This window comes from Loxodonta africana, chromosome 26 (genome assembly GCF_030014295.1).
Source record: "Loxodonta africana isolate mLoxAfr1 chromosome 26, mLoxAfr1.hap2, whole genome shotgun sequence".
NCBI classification, from domain to species: Eukaryota; Metazoa; Chordata; class Mammalia; order Proboscidea; family Elephantidae; genus Loxodonta; species Loxodonta africana.
In genome coordinates this window covers 46,013,225-46,033,179 of record NC_087367.1, presented here as the reverse complement: position 1 = coordinate 46,033,179, position 19,955 = coordinate 46,013,225, and the positions used below count along the sequence as shown (strand labels likewise).

Here is a 19,955-nt window from a genome sequence, read left to right as displayed (position 1 = left end):
GCAAACTTTAATGCAACTGAAAAGTTAAGAAGTCAAAAGCAGTCTTACTGTATTCCCTTTTGGAGATTTTTGACAATACAGACCATTTATTATACTGAGAGCCGGCGTTTTAAATTTTATAAAAACTCAAGTCGTATGTGTTCCCTTTTAAGTCTTACATCAAGTTCATATCTAAAAAGGATATCCATAGGAAGATTCGATTTTAACAAATAATATATATACCCTCACAGGTCTACTGTGAGAAAGAAATGAGATAATGCATGGCCAATACTAAGTGCTCAATAGATAATATAATAGAGTGTAATTATCTAATAATAAGGAGCCTTGGTGGTGCCGTGGTTGAGCACTTGGCTACTAACTGAAAGGCCGCTCCAAGGGAGAAAGATGTGGCCGTCTGCTTCCATAGAGATTTACAGCCTGGAAACCCTACGGGGCAGTCCTACTCTGTCCTATAGGGTTGCTGTGAGTCAGAAAGGGTTTGGTTTGGTTTTGGTATACATAAAAATATAACAATAAGCAGCTACAATAAATGATAAGTAGCTATAGTAAATAATAAAGCTGTACTATTTTACAACATATGCATTAAATGCTAAGCTGCTTTTAACTGCTACAGATACATATTATTTTTATATGTGAATACCAATTTCAATTTATCAAATAGAAAGCTAATTAAAGAGGACTTGCCAAAAGGGAAGATGAAGCTAACCATACTCCTCAAACGGTGCAGCACTTGGGAGACCAATCCTCGTGCTCGCTATGGCTATGAATGGGCAAACCCCAGAGAGCAAGCAGGCAAGCTCTGCAGACAGTGGACGGGGAGTGAGCTCAGAGCCGGCTGGACCCGGCCAGGGGCCCTCCATGGGTAAACCCCAGAGAGCAAGCAGGCCAGCCCTGCAGACAGTGGACAGGGAGTGAGCTCAGAGCCGGCTGGACCCAGCCAGGGGCCCTCCATGGGTAAACCCCAGAGAGCAAGCAGGCCAGCCCTGCAGACAGTGGACAGGGAGTGAGCTCAGAGCCGGCTGGACCCGGCCAGGGGCCCTCCATGGGTAAACCCCAGAGAGCAAGCAGGCCAGCCCTGCAGACAGTGGACAGGGAGTGAGCTCAGAGCCGGCTGGACCCGGCCAGGGGCCCTCCACGGGCAAACCCCAGAGAGCAAGCAGGCCAGCTCTGCAGACAGTGGATGGGGCGTGAGCTCAGAGCCGGCTGGACCCGGCAAGGCTCCCTCCGTCACTGATGATGACGCTATCTGTGTGAGGAAGTTCTCTCTAGTTTAGCCTGCCAGGTTGAGGACAGATCTGGTAATCTATGTTTCCGAAGTAGTAAAAATGATAGAAATTAAAACATCCTCAAAGAAACCATCATAGTTAGGGAGTGTTGCAAGAATACTTAGTACTGTTCACAGAAGGGCTCTAATCTGAAAACCACTAAGGTAAAAATATGCTTAACCTCAGGCCCTGCCATATTTACTAGACTACAAACTCCTTGAAGGCAGGGGTTCTTTTAGATTGTGCTGTTCATTCACGGATTTCAGGTTTCTAGAATAGTGTGTGGCACAAAGCTAGGGACTCAAATATTTATTGAAAATACCCTAAAAAATACGCGTAAATATGACTTGATACGTGAGAGTGCCCTTATAAAGGATGTGGTAAATTAAAAACCATACTGGACAGATTCTGTAGAAAACAATACCAAAAGGCAAAATAAATGCTGCCTTGTAGACGTTCACGACAGCTTTAGGTTTGTCTATAATTTAGGCCAGATTACCACCACGCAGAAATATTTGCCAGCTACCTGTAATCTGCTCCTAGAGAGGCTGCAATTCCATTTAGTTCACTCTGCTTCTTACTGAGTTTTTTACTAACACATATCACTACCTTGTGAAGTGGCTTTGGAGCTTCGTCCTATAATTGGAAAATAAAGGAAATACATCAACGATTATTGTTTGAAATGTCTTATTATCTAAAACATTCTTCTAATAAGAGACCTAATTCTACCTTCTCAGATTGGGCAACCTTCAGCTGAGGGCTGGCAGAGAGAGCAACCGCATTTCGAGAGCTATTTGCCAAAGCCACTTTCAAGTTTTTGACAATGACTTCTGACAGTGGTGTACTCAATTTCCTCCTCTGCTGGCTGAGACCTCGTGGAGTTTCCAAGGCTGCAAGTGCATCCTGTATGTACAGAGGGGGAGGGAGAGAGGGAGATAAGGGGGGGGAGAAAGGAAGAGGAGGGGGTAAACATTGTGCGGAAAGAGAAAGCGGAGGAGGGTGGGTTAGAGAAAAAGGAGGAGCAACCCTCAATATTAATCCAACTACAGCCTTAACCTCCTCTGGTTTCGTTTCCTTCAAACAACAAAATAAGAATGAAAAATAACCTATATGTATACATCATGAAGGAAAAACAAAAAAACTACACTTTGAGCAAATTGGTTCAAAGAGATTAACAAGCTTACATTTGCATCAGTGCTTACCATACTTTCCACGCACACAGCAGAATGTATTTAACCAGTGCCCAATTGATGAACATCACGTTAACAATCTTTTGCTCATATAATGCTGTGATAAATAATCTTAAGCACATACTATTTTGCACATGCAGAAGGGAACCGCTTGAGTAAAATGTATATACCAGTGTTGACATTCTGACAAGCAAAGTACGAGAATATATGTCCACACATGCTTGACAGCACAGTGAGTAATCAGATTTTGGGCGGGGGTGGGGGGAGGTGGTGCTGGTGGTAACCTGCTACTTCAAAAAATATACCTGTACGCTTTAATTTTTCATTCTGTTATGTTAAATGATTTTAAAATCTTTATGCATGTATACTTTTTCTTTGACAACTACCTGTTCCTATCATTTGCCCATTTGTCCAATGGGTTATCAGTCTTTTTCATTCACATGAGTATATTTTTATATTCATCTATATTTATATTTGTATATACTGACTGATATAAAACACACTGATTTGCTCCTGACTTGCCATTTGTCAAAGTTCTTGCCATCCAGAATTTTTTAATGTTATGAAACTCATTAACTTTTTATTTATTTTGGGGAGCATGTTAGTTAGAAAGGTGTTCTCCAACCTGAGACTATTTAAAAACAAATTCTCTTATGGCCTCTTCTTCAATTTTTATGGTTTCATTTCTTATATTTAAATATCTGATCATCTGAAAGTTTATTCTGATATAAGGTGAGATTTAATCTCAACATTTTCGCAGATGGCTATTTGGTTGTCTAATTTGCATGCAACCTTTATCATAGAATACATTCACTTATTTACGGGGTGCAATCTTCTTCAATGATCTGATTTTTCACATGACAATAACACACTGCTTCAATTATTGCACCAAAAAACTACAACTCAAAAATAGGAAAAAAAAAAAACAAACCCAAAAAACCCTTCCACTTGAAAATGTAACAACTTTCTATTAAATTTTAGCTTAAAGAGGAAATCCCAACAGAAATTATAAAATTTGTGAAAAATAGTGACAATGAATACACTACACACTTAATTAAAGAGTATATGGGTATTCATTGTGCTATTTTTATTCATAACTTTTTGTAAGTTAGAAACTATTTCTCAATAAAAAATTTTTTAAGAACTTAAAATATTGAGTGTTGGCAAGGATAAGAAACACTGGGCACTCTCATACACTACTGGTGGGAGTTTGAACTGGTACAATGACTTTGGCAAAGGGTTTGCCACTATCTACTAAAATTGAAATATGACCCAGCCATTTCATTTCTAGGTACGTGTCAAACAGAAATGCACGCACACATATTCTGAGAGATATGCACAAGAACGTTCATTACCTATAGGAGCAAAAAAACTAGCGACTACACAAATGCCCATCAACAGCAGAAACATAAATTGTGGTATATCCATAAGATAGAATACAATAAGTGAACTACAATTACACAGAGCAACATGAACAAATCTCTTAAACATAAGCTGAGTAACAATAAAAAAAGAGAGACTCAAGGATACACATGGATGGCATTATGAAAAATAGTGGAGTAGGGCACTTCAAGCATTGGTCCCTTCACTGAAAGCAACCATAAGCTGGCAAACACAGACAGAATCAACTTACTTGGAACTCTGGAATGTAATCTAAAACTTAAAGATACCAGGAAAGTGCTTAATGACAAAACGGACAGCTGAATTTTGGTGTTTAAAAAAATCTCTTTCAAGTTGATCACTGAGATGATAGAACAGATTTCAGTGACGACACATGACAAGAAATATAGAATTTGCAAAACCAGTCTGGAAAAGTAACTAAACAAATGGACAACTACAGCCTTCAACAATCAACAATTACAAATCCTGGGAAAGAAAGAAAATCTGATTATAATGAGTTACCACATTATAATATTCAAGATATATTAATACAATTTCCAACGACAAAAAAGAATCACAAGGCATACAAAGAAACAGTGAAGTATACCTTATTCACAAGAAAATAAAAAGAATGCCAATAAAGAAAGAGAAATTATACAAAGTAACCAAATAAAAATTCTGTAGCTGAAAAGGACAGTAACTGAAATGAAACTCACCAGAGGTATTCAACGGGAGATCTGAGCAAACAGAAAAAAGAATAGCAAACTTGAAAACGCTGTTGCTGTTGTTAGGTGTTGCAGAGTCAATTCTGACTCATAGCAACCCTGCGTAACAGAGAACTGCCTCATGGGTTTTTTTTAACTGATATTACCAGTCTGAGGAGCATAAAGAAAAAGGAATGAAGAAAGCGACCACAGCCTAAGGACCTGTGGGATACCAACATACACATTACAGGAGTCTCAGAAGGAGAAGGGAAAGAGAAAGGGGCACAAAGAGTATTTGAAGAAATAATGACCCAAAACCCAATTTGATGAAGGACATGAATATACATATCCAAGAAGCTCATGAACTACAAGTAGGTCAAGCTCAAAGAGATCCCAGAGAAACACTATCATCGGCTGAATTAAGTCCCCCCAAAATATCAATTTGGCAGGCCATGATTCCCAGTATTGTGTGATTGTCCACCATTTTGTCATCTGATGTGATTTTCCTATGTGTTGCAAATTCTGTCTCTATGATGTTGATTAGATGGGATTAGCAGCAGTTACGTTAACGAGGCAAGATGGGATTATGTCTTGAGCCAATCTCTTTTGAAACATAAAGGACAGAAGTGAGTAGAGGGACACAGGGGACCTCATACCACAAAGAAAGTAGAGCCAGGAGCGCAGGCCCTTTGGACCCAAGGTCCCTGCGCTAAGAAGCTCCTAGGACAAGAGAAGATTGATAAGAAGGATCTTCCCCCAGAGTTGACAGAGAGAAAAAGCCTTCCCCTGGAGTTGGTACTGTGAATTTGGACTTCTAGCCTCCTCAAGTGTGAGAGAATAAACTTCTGTTTGCTAAAGACATCCATTTGTGGCATTTCTGTTATAGCAGCACTAAATAACTAAGACAGACACATTTTAATCAAACTGTCAAAAGACAAAGAATCTTTAAGCAGTAAAAGAAAAGCAACTCTCCTTATACAAGGGATCCTTAACAAGATTAGTAACAACTTTCTCCTCAGATTTTGGGGGACACCCAGGCCAACTGGCATAACTAAGTTTATTAAGAAAATGTTCTGCATCCCAATGTTCTGCAAGCAGCCATCTAAGATGCATCAATTGGTCCCAACCTACTTGGAGCAAAGGGGAACGAAGAACACGAAAGACATAAGGAAAATATCAGCCCAAGAGACAAAGGGCCACATAAACCAGAGACTCCATCAGCCTGAAACAAGAAGAACTAGATGGTGCTCAGCTACCACTGATGACCACCCCGACGGGGAACACAAAAGAGTCCCTGACTGAGTGGGAGAAAAGTGTGGAGTACAACTCAAATTCACATAAAAAAAAAAACCAGACTTAATGGTCTGACAGAGACTGGAGAGGAACCCCTGAAGCCACGATCCCCAGGTACTTTTATTAACCCAGAACTAAAACTATTCCTGAAGCTCACTCTTCAGACAAAATTAGACTGGACTATAAAACATAAAGTAGGGAGGCGGGGCCAAGATGGCGGACCAGGTGGACGCTACCGCAGATCCCTCTTGCAACAAAGACTCAGAAAAACAAGTGAATCGATCACGTACATAACAATCTACGAACCCTGAACAACAAACACAGATTTAGAGACGGAGAACAAACAAATACGGGGAGGCAGGGATTGTTTTCAGAGTCTGGAGCCAGCGTACCAGTCAGGTGACCTTCGGCATCCGATTTGGGGCAGAGCCCAGGGGGGCAGACGGCACAAACAAGGGGCCCAGCCCTGGCCCACGAACTCATTCCGGGAGGGGGCCCAGCTGGTTCGTGAGGGCGGCGTGGCGGCACAGCCAGTGGGAAAAGTCCCCGGGAGGCAGTGACTGGTCTTGGAGCGGGGAGAGCAGCGTCCCAGCCAGGGAGCCGTCCCACCGGGATTTTGGTGGGGCGTGGGCGCGGGGAGCTGCTCCATCCCCCTGAACTAACACCAGGAGGGGGCCCAGCCGGTTCGCGCGGGCGACATGGCGACGCAGCCGGTGGGAGAAGTCCCCGGGAGACAGTGACGGGTCTTGGAGCGGGGAGAGTGGCGTCCCAGCCAGGACGCGCGGTCGCAGCGCAGGCGCGGGGAGCTGCTCCGCTCGCCTGAGCTGACCCCGGGGCGGGGCCCAGCCGGTTCTCAAGGGCGGCGCGGCGACGCGGCAGGCGGGACGGGGAGTTCCCAGGAGGCAGCAACTGATTTTGGAGTTGGGAGTGCACCGTCCCAGGCTGGCAGCGGAGGTTCTGACCGTGACTCCAGCGGGCCAGACCCTCCGGGGGCAGTCTCCACACAGCCAGCACACATAGGCGATGCGCCCCGCGGAAATCTCAGATATAATAGTCATTCCAAGCAAGACAAGCAACTCTGGCTATATTCTGAGGTGCTACTCTCCTGTCTCTCTGATCCCTCCCCCACCCTCCCCAGGCGGCTTCATTAACGTCCGAATAGCCTGAGCCAGAGGGAGAACTCTGATAGGGATCTGACTGCATATTTTTTTTGGCGGATTTTCTGGAAAAACTAGTTTCCCAGTGATGGCTCGGAGACAGCAGTCCATATCAAACCACACAAAGAAGCAGGCCATGACAGCTTCTCCAACCCCCCCCCAAACAAAAGAATCAAAATCTTTCCCAAATGAAGATACAATCCTGGAATTATCAGATACAGAATATAAAAAACGAATTTACAGGATGCTTCAAGACATCACAAATGAAATAAGGCAAACTGCAGAAAAAGCCAAGGAACGCACTGATAAAACTGTTGAAGAACTCAAAAAGATTATTCAAGAACATAGTGGAAAAATTAATAAGTTGCAAGAATCCATAGAGAGACAGCATGTAGAAATCCAAAAATTAACAATAAAATTACAGAATTAGACAATGCAATAGGAAGTCAGAGGAGCAGACTCGAGCAATTAGAATGCAGACTGGGACATCTGGAGGACCAGGGAATCAACACCAACATAGCTGAAAAAAAATCAGATAAAAGAATTAAAAAAAATGAAGAAACCCTGAGAATCATGTGGGACTCTATCAACAAGGATAACTTGCGGGTGATTGGAGTCCCAGAAGGGGGGGGGGGGGCGGGGGGACAGAAAACACAGAGAAAATAGTTGAAGAACTCCTGACAGAAAACTTCCCCGACATCATGAAAGACGAAAGGATATCTATCCAAGATGCTCATCGAACCCCATTTAAGACTGATCCAAAAAGAAAAACACCAAGACATATTATCATCAAACTCGCCAAAACCAAAGATAAACAGAAAATTTTAAAAGCAGCCAGGGAGAAAAGAAAGGTTTCCTTCAAGGGAGAATCAATAAGAATAAGTTCAGACTACTCAGCAGAAACCATGCAGGCAAGAAGGGAATGGGACGACATATACAGAAAACTGAAGGAGAAAAACTGCCAGCCAAGGATCATATATCCAGCAAAACTCTCTCTGAAATATGAAGGAGAAATTAAGATATTTACAGATAAACACAAGTTTAGAGAATTTGCAAAAACCAAACCAAATCTAGAAGAAATACTAAAGGATATTGTTTGGTCAGAAAACCAATAATATCAGATACCAGCACAATACAAGGTCACAAAACAGAATGTCCTGATATCAACACAAATAGGGAAATCACAAAAACAAACAAATCAAGATTAATTAAAAAAAATAATAATAATACACATAACAGGGAATCATGGAAGTCAATAGGCAAAAGATCACAATAATCAAAAAGAGGGACTAAATACAGGAGGCATTGAACTGCCAGATGGAGAGTGATACAAGGCGATATAGAACGATACAAGTTAGGTTTTTACTTAGAAAAATAGGGCTAAATAATAAGGTAACCACAAAAAGGTATAACAACTCCATAACTCAAGATAAAAGCCAAGAAAACCGTTAACGACTCAACTAACATAAAGTCAAACACTATGAAAATGAGGATCTCACAATTTACTAAGAAAAATGTCTCAGGACAAAAAAGTATGTGGAAAAATGAAATGGCCAACAACACACATGAAAAGGCATCAAAATGACAGCACTAAAAACTTATTTATCTATAATTACGCTGAATGTAAACGGACTAAATGCACCAATAAAGAGACAGAGAGTCACGGACTGGATAAAGAAACACGATCCATCTATATGCTGCCTACAAGAGACACACCTTAGACTTAGACACACAAACAAACTAAAACTCAAACGATGGAAAAAAATATATCAAGCAAACAATAAGCTAAAAAGAAGAGGAGTAGCAATATTAATTTCTGACAAAATAGACTTTAGACTTAAATCCACCACAAAGGATAAAGAAGGACACTATATAATGATAAAAGGGACAATTGATCAGGAAGACATAACCATATTAAATATTTATACACCCAATGACAGGGCTGCAAGATACATAAATCAAATTTTAACAGAATTGAAAAGTGAGATAGACACCTCCACAATTATAGTAGGAGACTTCAACACACCACTTTCGGAGAAGGACAGGACATCCAGTAAGAAGTTCAATAGAGACACGGAAGACCTAATTACAACAATCAACCAACTTGACCTCATTGACTTATACAGAACTCTCCACCCAACTGCTGCAAAGTATACTTTTTTTTCTAGCGCGTGGAACATTCTCTAGAATAGACCACATATTAGGTCATAAAACAAACCTTTGCAGAGTCCAAAACATTGAAATATTACAAAGCATCTTCTCAGACCACAAGGCAATGAAACTAGAAATCAATAACAGAAAAACTAGGGAAAAGAAATCAAATACTTGGAAAATGAACAATACCCTCCTGAAAAAAGACTGGGTTATAGAAGACATCAAGGAGGGAATAAGGAAATTCATAGAATGCAACGAGAATGAAAATACTTCCTATCAAAACCTCTGGGACACAGCAAAAGCAGTGCTCAGAGGCCAATTTATGTCGATAAATGCACACATACAAAAAGAAGAAAGAGCCAAAAGCAGAGAACTGTCCCTACAACTTGAACAAATAGAAAGTGAGCAACAAAAGAACCCATCAGGCACCAGAACAAAACAAATAATAAAAATTAGAGCTGAACTTAGAGAAAAGAAAAACAATTGAAAGAATTAACAAAGCCAAAAGCTGGTTCTTTGAAAAAATTAACAAAATTGATAAACCATTGGCTAGACTGACTAAAGAAATACAGGAAAGGAAACAAATAACCCGAATAAGAAACGAGAAGGACCACATCACAACAGAACCAAATGAAATTAAAAGAATCATTTCAGATTACTACGAAAAATTGTACTCTAACAAATTTGAAAACCTAGAAGAAATGGATGAATTCTTGGAAAAACACTACCTACCTAAACTAACACAATCAGAAGTAGAACAACTAAATAGACCCATAACAAAAAAAGAGATTGAAACGGTAATCAAAAAACTTCCAACAAAAAAAAGCCCTGGCCCGGACGGCTTCACTGCAGAGTTCTACCAACTTTCAGAGAAGAGTTAACACCACTACTACTGAAGGTATTTCAAAGCATAGAAAATGACGGAATACTACCCAACTCATTCTATGAAGCCACCATCTCCCTGATACCAAAACCAGGTAAAGACATTACAAAAAAAGAAAATTATAGACCTATATCCCTCATGAACATAGATGCAAAAATCCTCAACAAAATTCTAGCCAATAGAATCCAACAACACATCAAAAAAATAATTCACCATGATCAAGTGGGATTTATACCAGGTATGCAAGGCTGGTTTAATATCAGAAAAACCATTAATGTAATCCATCACATAAATAAAACAAAAGATAAAAACCACATGATCTTATCAATTGATGCAGAAAAGGCATTTGACAAAGTCCAACACCGATTTATGATAAAAACTCTTACCAAAATAGGAATTGAAGGAAAATTCTTCAACATAATAAAGGGCATCTATGCAAAGCCAACAGCCAATATCACTCTAAATGGAGAGAACCTGAAAGCATTTCCCTTGAGAACGGGAACCAGACAAGGATGCCCTTTATCACGGCTCTTATTCAACATCGTACTTGAAGTCCTAGCCAGGGCAATTAGGCTAGACAAAGAAATAAAGGGTATCCCGATTGGCAAGGAGGAAGTAAAGTTATCACTATTTGCAGATGACATGATCTTATACACAGAAAACCCTAAGGAATCCTCCAGAAAACTACTGAAACTAATAGAAGAGTTTGGCAGAGTCTCAGGTTATAAAATAAACATACAAAAATCACTTGGATTCTTCTACATCAACAAAAAGAACCCCAAAGAGGAAATAACCAAATCAATACCATTCACAGTAGCCCCCAAGAAGATAAAATACTTAGGAATAAATCTTACCAAGGATGTAAAAGACCTATACAAAGAAAACTACAAAGCTCTGCTACAAGAAATTCAAAAGGACATACTTAAGTGGAAAAACTTACCTTGCTCATGGATAGGAAGACTTAACATAGTAAAAATGTCTATTCTACCAAAAGCCATCTATACATATAACGCACTTCTGATCCAAATTCCAATGTCATATTTTAAGGGGAGAAACAAATCACCAATTTCATATGGAAGGGAAAGAAGCCCTGGATAAGCAAAGCATTACTGAAAAAGAAGAAGAAAGTGGGAGGCCTCACTCGACCTGATTACAGAACCTATTATACAGCCACAGTACTCAAAACAGCCTGGTACTGGTACAACAACAGGTACATAGACCAATGGAACAGAATTGAGAACCCAGATATAAATCCATCCACGTATGAGCAGCTGATATTTGACAAAGGACCAGTATCAGTTAATTGGGGAAAAGATAGTCTTTTTAACAAATGGTGCTGGCATAACTGGATATCCATTTGCAAAAGAATGAAACAGGACCCATACCTCACACCATGCACAAAAACTAACTCCAAGTGGATCAAAAACCTAAACATAAAGACTAAAACGATAAAGATCATGGAAGAAAAAATTGGGACAACCCTAGGAGCCCTAATACAAGGCATAAACAGAATACAAAACATTACCAAAAAGGATGAAGAGAAACCAGATAACTGGGAGCTCCTAAAAATCAAACATCTATGCTCATCTAAAGACTTCACCAAAAGAGTAAAAAGACCACCTACAGACTGGGAAAGAATTTTCAGCTATGACATCTCAGACCAGCGCCTGATCTCCAAAATCTACATGATTCTGTCAAAACTCAACCACAAAAAGACAAACAACCCAATCAAGAAGTGGGCAAAGGATATGAACACACATTTCACTAAAGAAGATATTCAGGCAGCCAACAGATACATGAGAAAATTGCTCTTGATCATTAGCCATTAGAGAAATGCAAATTAAAACTACGATGAGATTCCATCTCACACCAACAAGGCTGGCATTAATCCAAAAAACACAAAATAATAAATGTTGGAGAGGCTGCGGAGAGATTGGAACTCTTATACACTGCTGGTGGGAATGTAAAATGGTACAACCACTTTGGAAATCTATCTGGCGTTATCTTAAACAGTTAGAAATAGAACTACCATACAACCCGGAAATCCCACTCCTCGGAATATACCCTAGAGATACAAGAGCCTTCACACAAACAGATATATGCACACCCATGTTTATTGCAGGCTCTGTTTACAATAGCAAAAAGCTGGAAGCAACCAAGGTGTCCATCAACGGATGAATGGGTAAATAAATTGTGCCCGGCCACAATCAATGACTGCCCTGACAGGGAGCATAACAGAGAACTCCTGAGGAAACAGGAGATCAGTGGGATGCAGACCCCAAATTCTCATAAAAAGACCATACTTAATGGTCTGACTGAGACTAGAGGAATCCCAGCGGCCATGCTCCCCAGACCTTCTGTTGGCACAGGACAGGAACCATCCCTGAAGACAACTCATCAGACATGAAAGGGACTCGTCAGCGGGTGGGAGAGAGATGCTGATGAAGAGTGAGCTAATTATATCAGGTGGACACTTCAGAGTGTGTTGGCAGCTCTTGTCTGGAGTGGGGATGGGAGGATAGAGAGAGAGGGAAGCCGGCAAAATTGTCACGAAAGGAGAGACTGAAACGGCTGACTCAATAAGGGAAGAGCAGGTGGGAGTACGGAGTAAGATGTATGTAAACTTATATGTGACAGACTGATTGGATTTGTAAACGTTCACTTGAAGCTTAATAAAAGTTGATAAAAAAAAAAAACAAAGTAATACTCGTGAACCATGTACTTCTTAGTTCAAGCAGATACACATGACCAAATGAGTAGCTCCTATCCGGAGGCAGGATGAGAAAGCAAGAAGGGACAGCAGCTGGATGGATGGACATGGGAAACCCTGGGTGGAAAGGGAGAGTGTGCTGTCACATTATAGGGATTGCAACTACTGTCACATAACAATGTGTGTACAAATTTTTGTATGAGAAATTAACCTGAGCTGTAAACTTTCACCTAAATTAAAACAAAAAAAATGCTGAAAGAGAACAAGCTGTCAATGAAAAATTCTAGCTGGCAAAACTATCATTCAAAAATAGATTAAGACATTCTCGGATAAATATAAACTGAGAAAAATTGACCTAACCTACTAGAAATGCTAAAGGGAGCCCTTAAGTTGAAATGAAAGGACACTAGGCAGTAATTCAAAGCCATATGAAGAAATAAAGAACATCCATGAAGGAAACTATATAAGTAAATATCAAAGCCAGTATCATCATATTTTTTGTTGCAACTCTTTTTATTTCGTACATGATTTAAAGACAAATGCATAAGAAAAATCATATATCTATGTCAATGAGCACACAACGCATAAAGATGCAATTTGTGACAACAACAACTTAAGGGGAAGCAGAGCTGTATAGAAGCAGAATTTGTGTATGTTAGTGAAGCTAACTTGGTGTCAATTCAAACTAGATTGTTATAAATTTAAGATGTTTAAAATGTAATCCCCACAGTAATCACAAAGTAAATATCTAAAAAACATACAAAAAAAGAAAATAAGATGGGATCAAAATGGTATATTGCAAAAAATCAAATGAACAAAGGAACAAGATATACAGAAAACAAATAGCAAAATGGCAGAAGTCCTTCCTTATCAGTAAGTACTTTAAACTGATCAAATTCTCCAATGAAAACGCAGATGGATAAAAAATTAAAAACATGACCCAACCACACGCAGTCTACAAGAGACACAACTTTAGATGCAAAGATACAAATAGGCTGAAAGTGAAAGGGTAGAAAAAGATATTCCACACAAACAGTAATCAAAAGAGAGCTGGGGTAATTATATTAGTATCATTCAAGACAGACTTCAAGTCAAAATCTATTACAAGAGACAAGACAATTATATATTGATAAAGGTTCAATTTTTCAAGAAGTAACAATTATAAACACATACACACAAAGTATCAGAGATCCCAAAATATGAACACTGAAAAAACTAAAGAAAAAAATAGAAAGTTGTATAATAATAGTTGGAGATGTCAATATCCCACTTTCAATAATGGGTAGAACATCTAAAGAATAGATTAACAAGGAAACAGAGGACCTGAACAACACTATAAACCAACTAGACCTAAGAGACACATACAGAACGCTTCACTCAATAACAGCAGAACATTCTTCTCCAGTGTACGTGGATCATTCTTCAGGACAGGCCACAAAATAAGTTTCAATAAATTTAAGAAAACTGAAATCATACAAAGTATCTTCTCTGACTATAATGGAGTAAAACTAGAAATCAACAACACAAGGAAAACTGGAAAATTCACGGACCTGTGGAAATTAAACAACATATTCTTATAAAGAAGGAATCAAAAGGGAAATTAGAAGATACTTAGAGATGAATGAAAACGAAAACACAACACACCAAAACCTTATGAGATGTAGCAAGAGCAGTGCTGAGAAGAAAATTTATAGCAGTAAAAGCCTATATTAAAAAAAGATATCAAATCAATAACCTGACTTTGTACCTTAAGGAACTAGAAAAAGAAGAGCAAACCAAACTTAGAGCCAACAGAAGGAAGAAAATAAAAGATTAGAGTTAAGATAGAGAATAGAAAAACATTAGAATAAATAGAACCAAAAAGTTGGTTCTTTGAAAAGATGAACAGACTTGACAAACTTTAACCTACATTGACAGAGGAAAAAAAGAGAAGGTGTAGATAACTAAAATTAGAGAGAGTGGAGACACTATTACACCTTATATAAATAAAAAGGATTATATGAGAACACCATGAACAATTATACGCCAACAAGTTAGTCTATATGAAACAGACAAATTCCTAGAAACGAGTTACCAAAACTGACTCAAGAAGAAATAGAAAATCTCAACAGACCTATAACAAGATATTGAATCAATAATCAAAACCTCCCAACAAAGAAAAGCCTAGCACCAGATGGCTACATTAGAGAATTCTCCCAAACATTTAAAGAACACCAATCCTGCCCAAATTCTTCTAAAAATTAGAAAAGGGAACACTTCCTAATTTATTCTGAGGCCAGTATTACCCTGATATCAAAGCCAACAAAGACACTACAAGAAAACTATAGACCAACATCCCTTATGAATGTAGATTAAAAAAAAAAAAAAATCCTTAAAAACAAAAATCTGAATCCAACAACATATTAAAAGGATTACATGCCATGACCAATCAGGCTTTATTGTAGGAATGCAAAGGTAGTTCAACATTTAAAAAAAAAAATCAATGAAATATACCACATTAATAGAACAAATGGAAAAAACCTCATGATTATCTCAGTTGATACAGAAAAAGCATCTGACAAAATCTAACGCTCTTTCATGATAAAAATACTCAGCAAACTAGGAATAAAAGGAAACTTCCTCAACATCATAAAGGCATTTATAAAAAATCCATAACTGATTTCAGGCTCAATGGAGAAAGACTGAGGACTTTTCCCTTAAGATCAGGAACATGAAAACGATACCATGTTATGTACTCCCAGAATCAATACATAAACAGCAACGTATTTATATTATAGTTTATGATTTTATCCCACTATTTCACTGGATTCTTACCATAAATCTGTGAGTTTTCAGAGCAAGTGTTATTATCCTTTGTGTACGAAAGAACCTGAGGCACAGACATGTTAAATGATCTGTCTAGTGTAAAAGAGTTCATGGCAGAACTAGGACTTGTATCCAGGTGTCCTGATTTCTAGTCCAGTGTTTTTTCTAACACCATATATATCTATAGTTGTCACCTTGGAGCTGGACTTGTATATATTGGGGCCAGGGCTTTGAACCAGTTCAAAACAGTTGAGTAATTGCCATGATAAACAAGGGCCATGTACGCGCTGCATTGCAACCAAATCTGTTGCCCATGGTATTCCGACCAGAGTAGGAAACAAACAGCTGTGCCCGACTCCAAGACGGTGGCTTACTGTGCCACTTTCAATGTGTGCTGCTCCTCACAGTCCTGCCAGTAATGTCACCTCCCAGAAATCCTGCCAGAGTGCTTCCTCCTGAAAGCCCTGGTGGTAAGTGGTTAAGAGCTTAGGCTGCTAACCAAAAGGTTGGCAGTTTGAATCCACCAGTCGCTCCCTGGAAACGCTATGGGACAGTTCTACCCTGTCCTACAGGGTTGCTATGAGTTGGAATCGACTCAACAGCAAACAACAGCAGCAGCAGCAGCAGTGTGGAAAACAACACACATTCAAAGTGGTATTGCCAGGCACCATCGCTGTACGGGGCACAGCTGTTTGTTTCCTACTTGGGTCAAACTACCAAGGACAAAAGATTTGGTTGCTATGTGTCATGGATTGAATTGTGTCTCCCCAAAATATCTGTCAACTCAGCTGGGCCATGAGTCCCAGTATTGTGTGACTGTCCATCATTTTATGTGTTTTCCCTGTGTGTTGTAAATCCTATCACCATGATGAAATGAGATGGATTAGTGGCCGTTATACTGATGAGATATACAAGATTAGTGTCTTAAGAAAGAAGCGAGCAGACAGACAGGGGGACCTCATATCACCAAGAAAGCAGCTCCAGGAGCAGAGCGTGTCCTTTGGACCTGAGGTTCCTGTGCTGAGATGCTCCCAGACCAAGGGAAGACTGACGACAAGAACCTTCATCCAGAGCCAACAGAGAGAGAAAGGCTTCCTCTGGGGCTGACGCCCTGAATTTGGACTTGCAGCCTACCAGACAGTGAGAGAATAAATTCCTCTTTGTTAAAGCCATCCACTTGTGGTATTTTGTTATAGCAGCACTAGGTGACTAAGACACTACACAATGTGTGCATGGCCCTTGTTTACAATGGCAATTACTGAACCAGTTCGAAGGCCTGACTGTGACTCAGTAACATGAATCTACTCACAAACTTCTCTTGAAATTTTACGATTTTGATGCAGAATTTGCTGCTTTACCTTTATAAACTATGAAATTTAAGTCAGGGCCCACTTCCTATAAATTTTACCTTCACATCAAAAGATGGCTTGAAGAGTTTGTCTTTGGACAGAAATTTTGATGGCGTATCCAGGTGTAACGAGGGCTCCTTCTGCAGTGGCTGTCCTGTGGTTAGGGAGTCTGACACCTGTCCGGTGTGTTGTGAGATCACAGCATGGAAAGCTTTACTCTGAAACCGGTTCATATCTAAAGGTGTAACAGCTGTTTTTCTGTGGGTTTCCAGGTGTGGGTCGGGATGCTCTGCACTACCTGGATTTAGATTCACTCCATTGGTTATTTTAGTTTCCAAACTTTGTTCTAGAGATTTAAAATTAAAAGAAACAATACATGAGCCACTAATGTTTTTTTTCCCCCTCTGAAGACGTATATATGAATGTATTTTTTAATCTTCTTGTTAGTTTTCAAGTTAATTTTCAGGTACATTTTAAACCACAAAGTTATATACTTTCTTTCTAAGAAGCAAAGCAGATGATGTATTGACATGTATGTTGATTTAGACAATCACATTACTGGAACAAGTAATTAATGAAAATGGATTCACCTCACCTCTTTTTGTTGTATCTTGTAATAGTCTCAGAATTTGCCAAAAATTATATAAATAAATGTCATCCAGATCAATGGTAGAGTAAAAAGAAAACCACAATTATGTGTATTCAGACTTAACGGACACAATCTGAATACAGGTCAGTCAAGTCGGGAAAGTCCTTTAATGAAACTTTAATATGACCTAAACATCACTTTTGCCTCAGTCATGAAACTTCCAATATGTCTGGGTAAATATGTAATGGTTCTGAGAGCTGTTCCCAAGCTGCTGCTTGTCCCTGAAATGGCATCATCTTACAAAACTGGTTACTGTTTCCTCCCATTCCTGCCTTCTACCTCTTTTCAATATTTGGCAAAAAGCATTTATTGGATGGCTACTCCATAGCAGGCCCAATGCTAGATACTGGGGGTGTGTGTGTATATATATGTGTGTGTGTATATATATATAAAATGCGTAAGACATGCATGTTCCCTGCCTTTACAGAGATTATAATTTTATCTGTAAGACACAAAAGTAAACCAGCATTTTAACACTGGGATAAGAGATACAAGAGGGATAATAAAGGATGTTTATTATGCGAAATTAAAGGCTATATTTGGTAAGTCAAAGAAGGCTTCCCAGGGAAAGTGATATTCAAGCTAAAAACAAAAAGATAAGAAGGAAGAGCAGGCAAGTGTGAGCTGTGCTAGAGGAAATGTGCAAAAACCCAAAGGTTAGAGAAAGAGAGAGCATAGTAATTAGATGGTGTGTAAGTATAAGCCACAGAAGGAATCAACAGTAAATGCGATCCAGGTTCACATTTTTAGACTTCAAACACTAAGGCCCTAGAATGCTTCTAAATTTTTTTTTTTGTATCTACAGTTGACAGCACAGGTACAATTAAACATGTGCGCTATGTCAGCATCTTCTTTTTGCCACCCAATAACACAATGACCAAAAGTGGCTCACTGAACCAAAAGTACTGCACCCAAAGTAAAAAGCAGAGATCACTGATCTTTCCTAAAAGCAAGCTTTAGCACATTCCTATCTCAGAAACCATCAAATTGTAAAAGTACACATAAAAGAACAAAATAAAATCATTAACCTTCTTTAGGTGGATTTTCTATCAGAAAATGGCTTTCATCTGCTCTCTTTCCCGTTCTAGCAGTCTGCAAAAGCCAGGCTACAGTGACTGCTGGTAAGTTCCACTTCTTCGCAGCTTCATATTTAGAACCACTTGGCTCTTTCAATACAAGATGTGTACTGGCAAGCATGCCTTTCTTTGCGTTGGATTTGCGAACAAAGTATTCTTGAACGCTGAAATTTTTATTTAAAGAAAAGCAAATGATCATATACACAATAAGCCAGCAAACTAAAAACAAAGTTTCTAACACACAGTGTGGCTAGAATTCACGTAAATATAAGAAAATATATACCAATTTATTTTATTTCCTAAATGAAGCTAATTCCCTTATAAATGCTTACTCTAGGATTAAAACATATCGTTACAATCAAGCTTTTTTTAAAAAAAAAAATCAAGTGAATTAAACTAGGCTTTCAAGGAACAGATAAAAAAAAAAATCACCTCCTTAATTAGTCATCAACCACCAACTCTGTCCTTTCCTCCCAAAAGAGTCATGGAACAATCAATCAGGGGAGCAAAGAAAGCGTGTAAATAACAACACATTATGTCTTTTAGCCCACTGTAATTTCTCCAGGCATTTTCACATACAATCTCATTTGATCTTTTCAGCATTTTAAAGACTTGGAAAAAGAGAGAGACTGACTTGCTCAAACTCACAGCATATTATACTGAGAATAAAGGTAGGCTATCACTTCACATATAAACAGAACTCATTTTCTTTCTTTTACGACTTACTGATACATTTCCTGTCCCAAATTTGGAATTAACTATTTTTTTCAAACTTCAGTTTCTTTTAGTGGGAAATGGTTATTTTAAGATCACAATCTGGGCACTAGAGTTGCCTGTACTATTGGGTTGATAACTATTTCTAGGCTTACATATGGTTTTAATTTCCTTTTTCAACCAAGAGTTATTAAACACTGTTCTAAAATGTCCAGTTGATAGGGTCTCTTTGTTTTCTGTTTTTACTACTTATTTTTAGTTTTTTCTTTGCACTCTGATCAGAGAATATGGTATGGCCTGTAGTCTCTATTTTTGGGAATTTACTGAGGTTTCCTTTCTGGCCAAGTTTTTTATAGGCATTATATGAGTGTTCAATAAGTTTTTGAGAAGACATGTTCACTGCTTTAGGGTAGGTATCAAATTAATTAAATCCTTCCTTGTTCTCTGTCCATCTGACCTGTCATGAAGTACAAGATGACAGCTAAAGTCTCCTATAAGTCTAATATTTCTATTGATTCCTCCTTATATCTCCAGGTCTTTTCGTTTTATGAATGATAACACTCTATTAGATACACAGATATTTTATCTTTGGTGTGAACAGCGTTCTTGATCTTTATTTACGTTGC

At 38.8% G+C, this 19,955-nt stretch overlaps 1 protein-coding gene across 7 annotated transcripts in view; it reads right to left on the bottom strand.

Annotated features, from left to right (window-relative positions):
* TOPBP1 (DNA topoisomerase II binding protein 1) overlaps positions 1 to 19,955 on the bottom strand; it is an 82,148-nt gene that overhangs the window by 27,869 nt on the left and 34,324 nt on the right. For all 7 annotated transcript variants that reach the window (XM_003419992.4, XM_023538838.2, XM_064277298.1 and 4 more), the window contains 4 exons: positions 18,568 to 18,779; positions 16,950 to 17,236; positions 1,995 to 2,168; positions 1,792 to 1,901 (listed from right to left, as the gene is read on the bottom strand). In XM_003419992.4, coding sequence (XP_003420040.2) covers positions 1,792 to 1,901; positions 1,995 to 2,168; positions 16,950 to 17,236; positions 18,568 to 18,779 — 783 coding nt within the window. The remainder of the gene's footprint in view (positions 1 to 1,791; positions 1,902 to 1,994; positions 2,169 to 16,949; positions 17,237 to 18,567; positions 18,780 to 19,955) is intronic.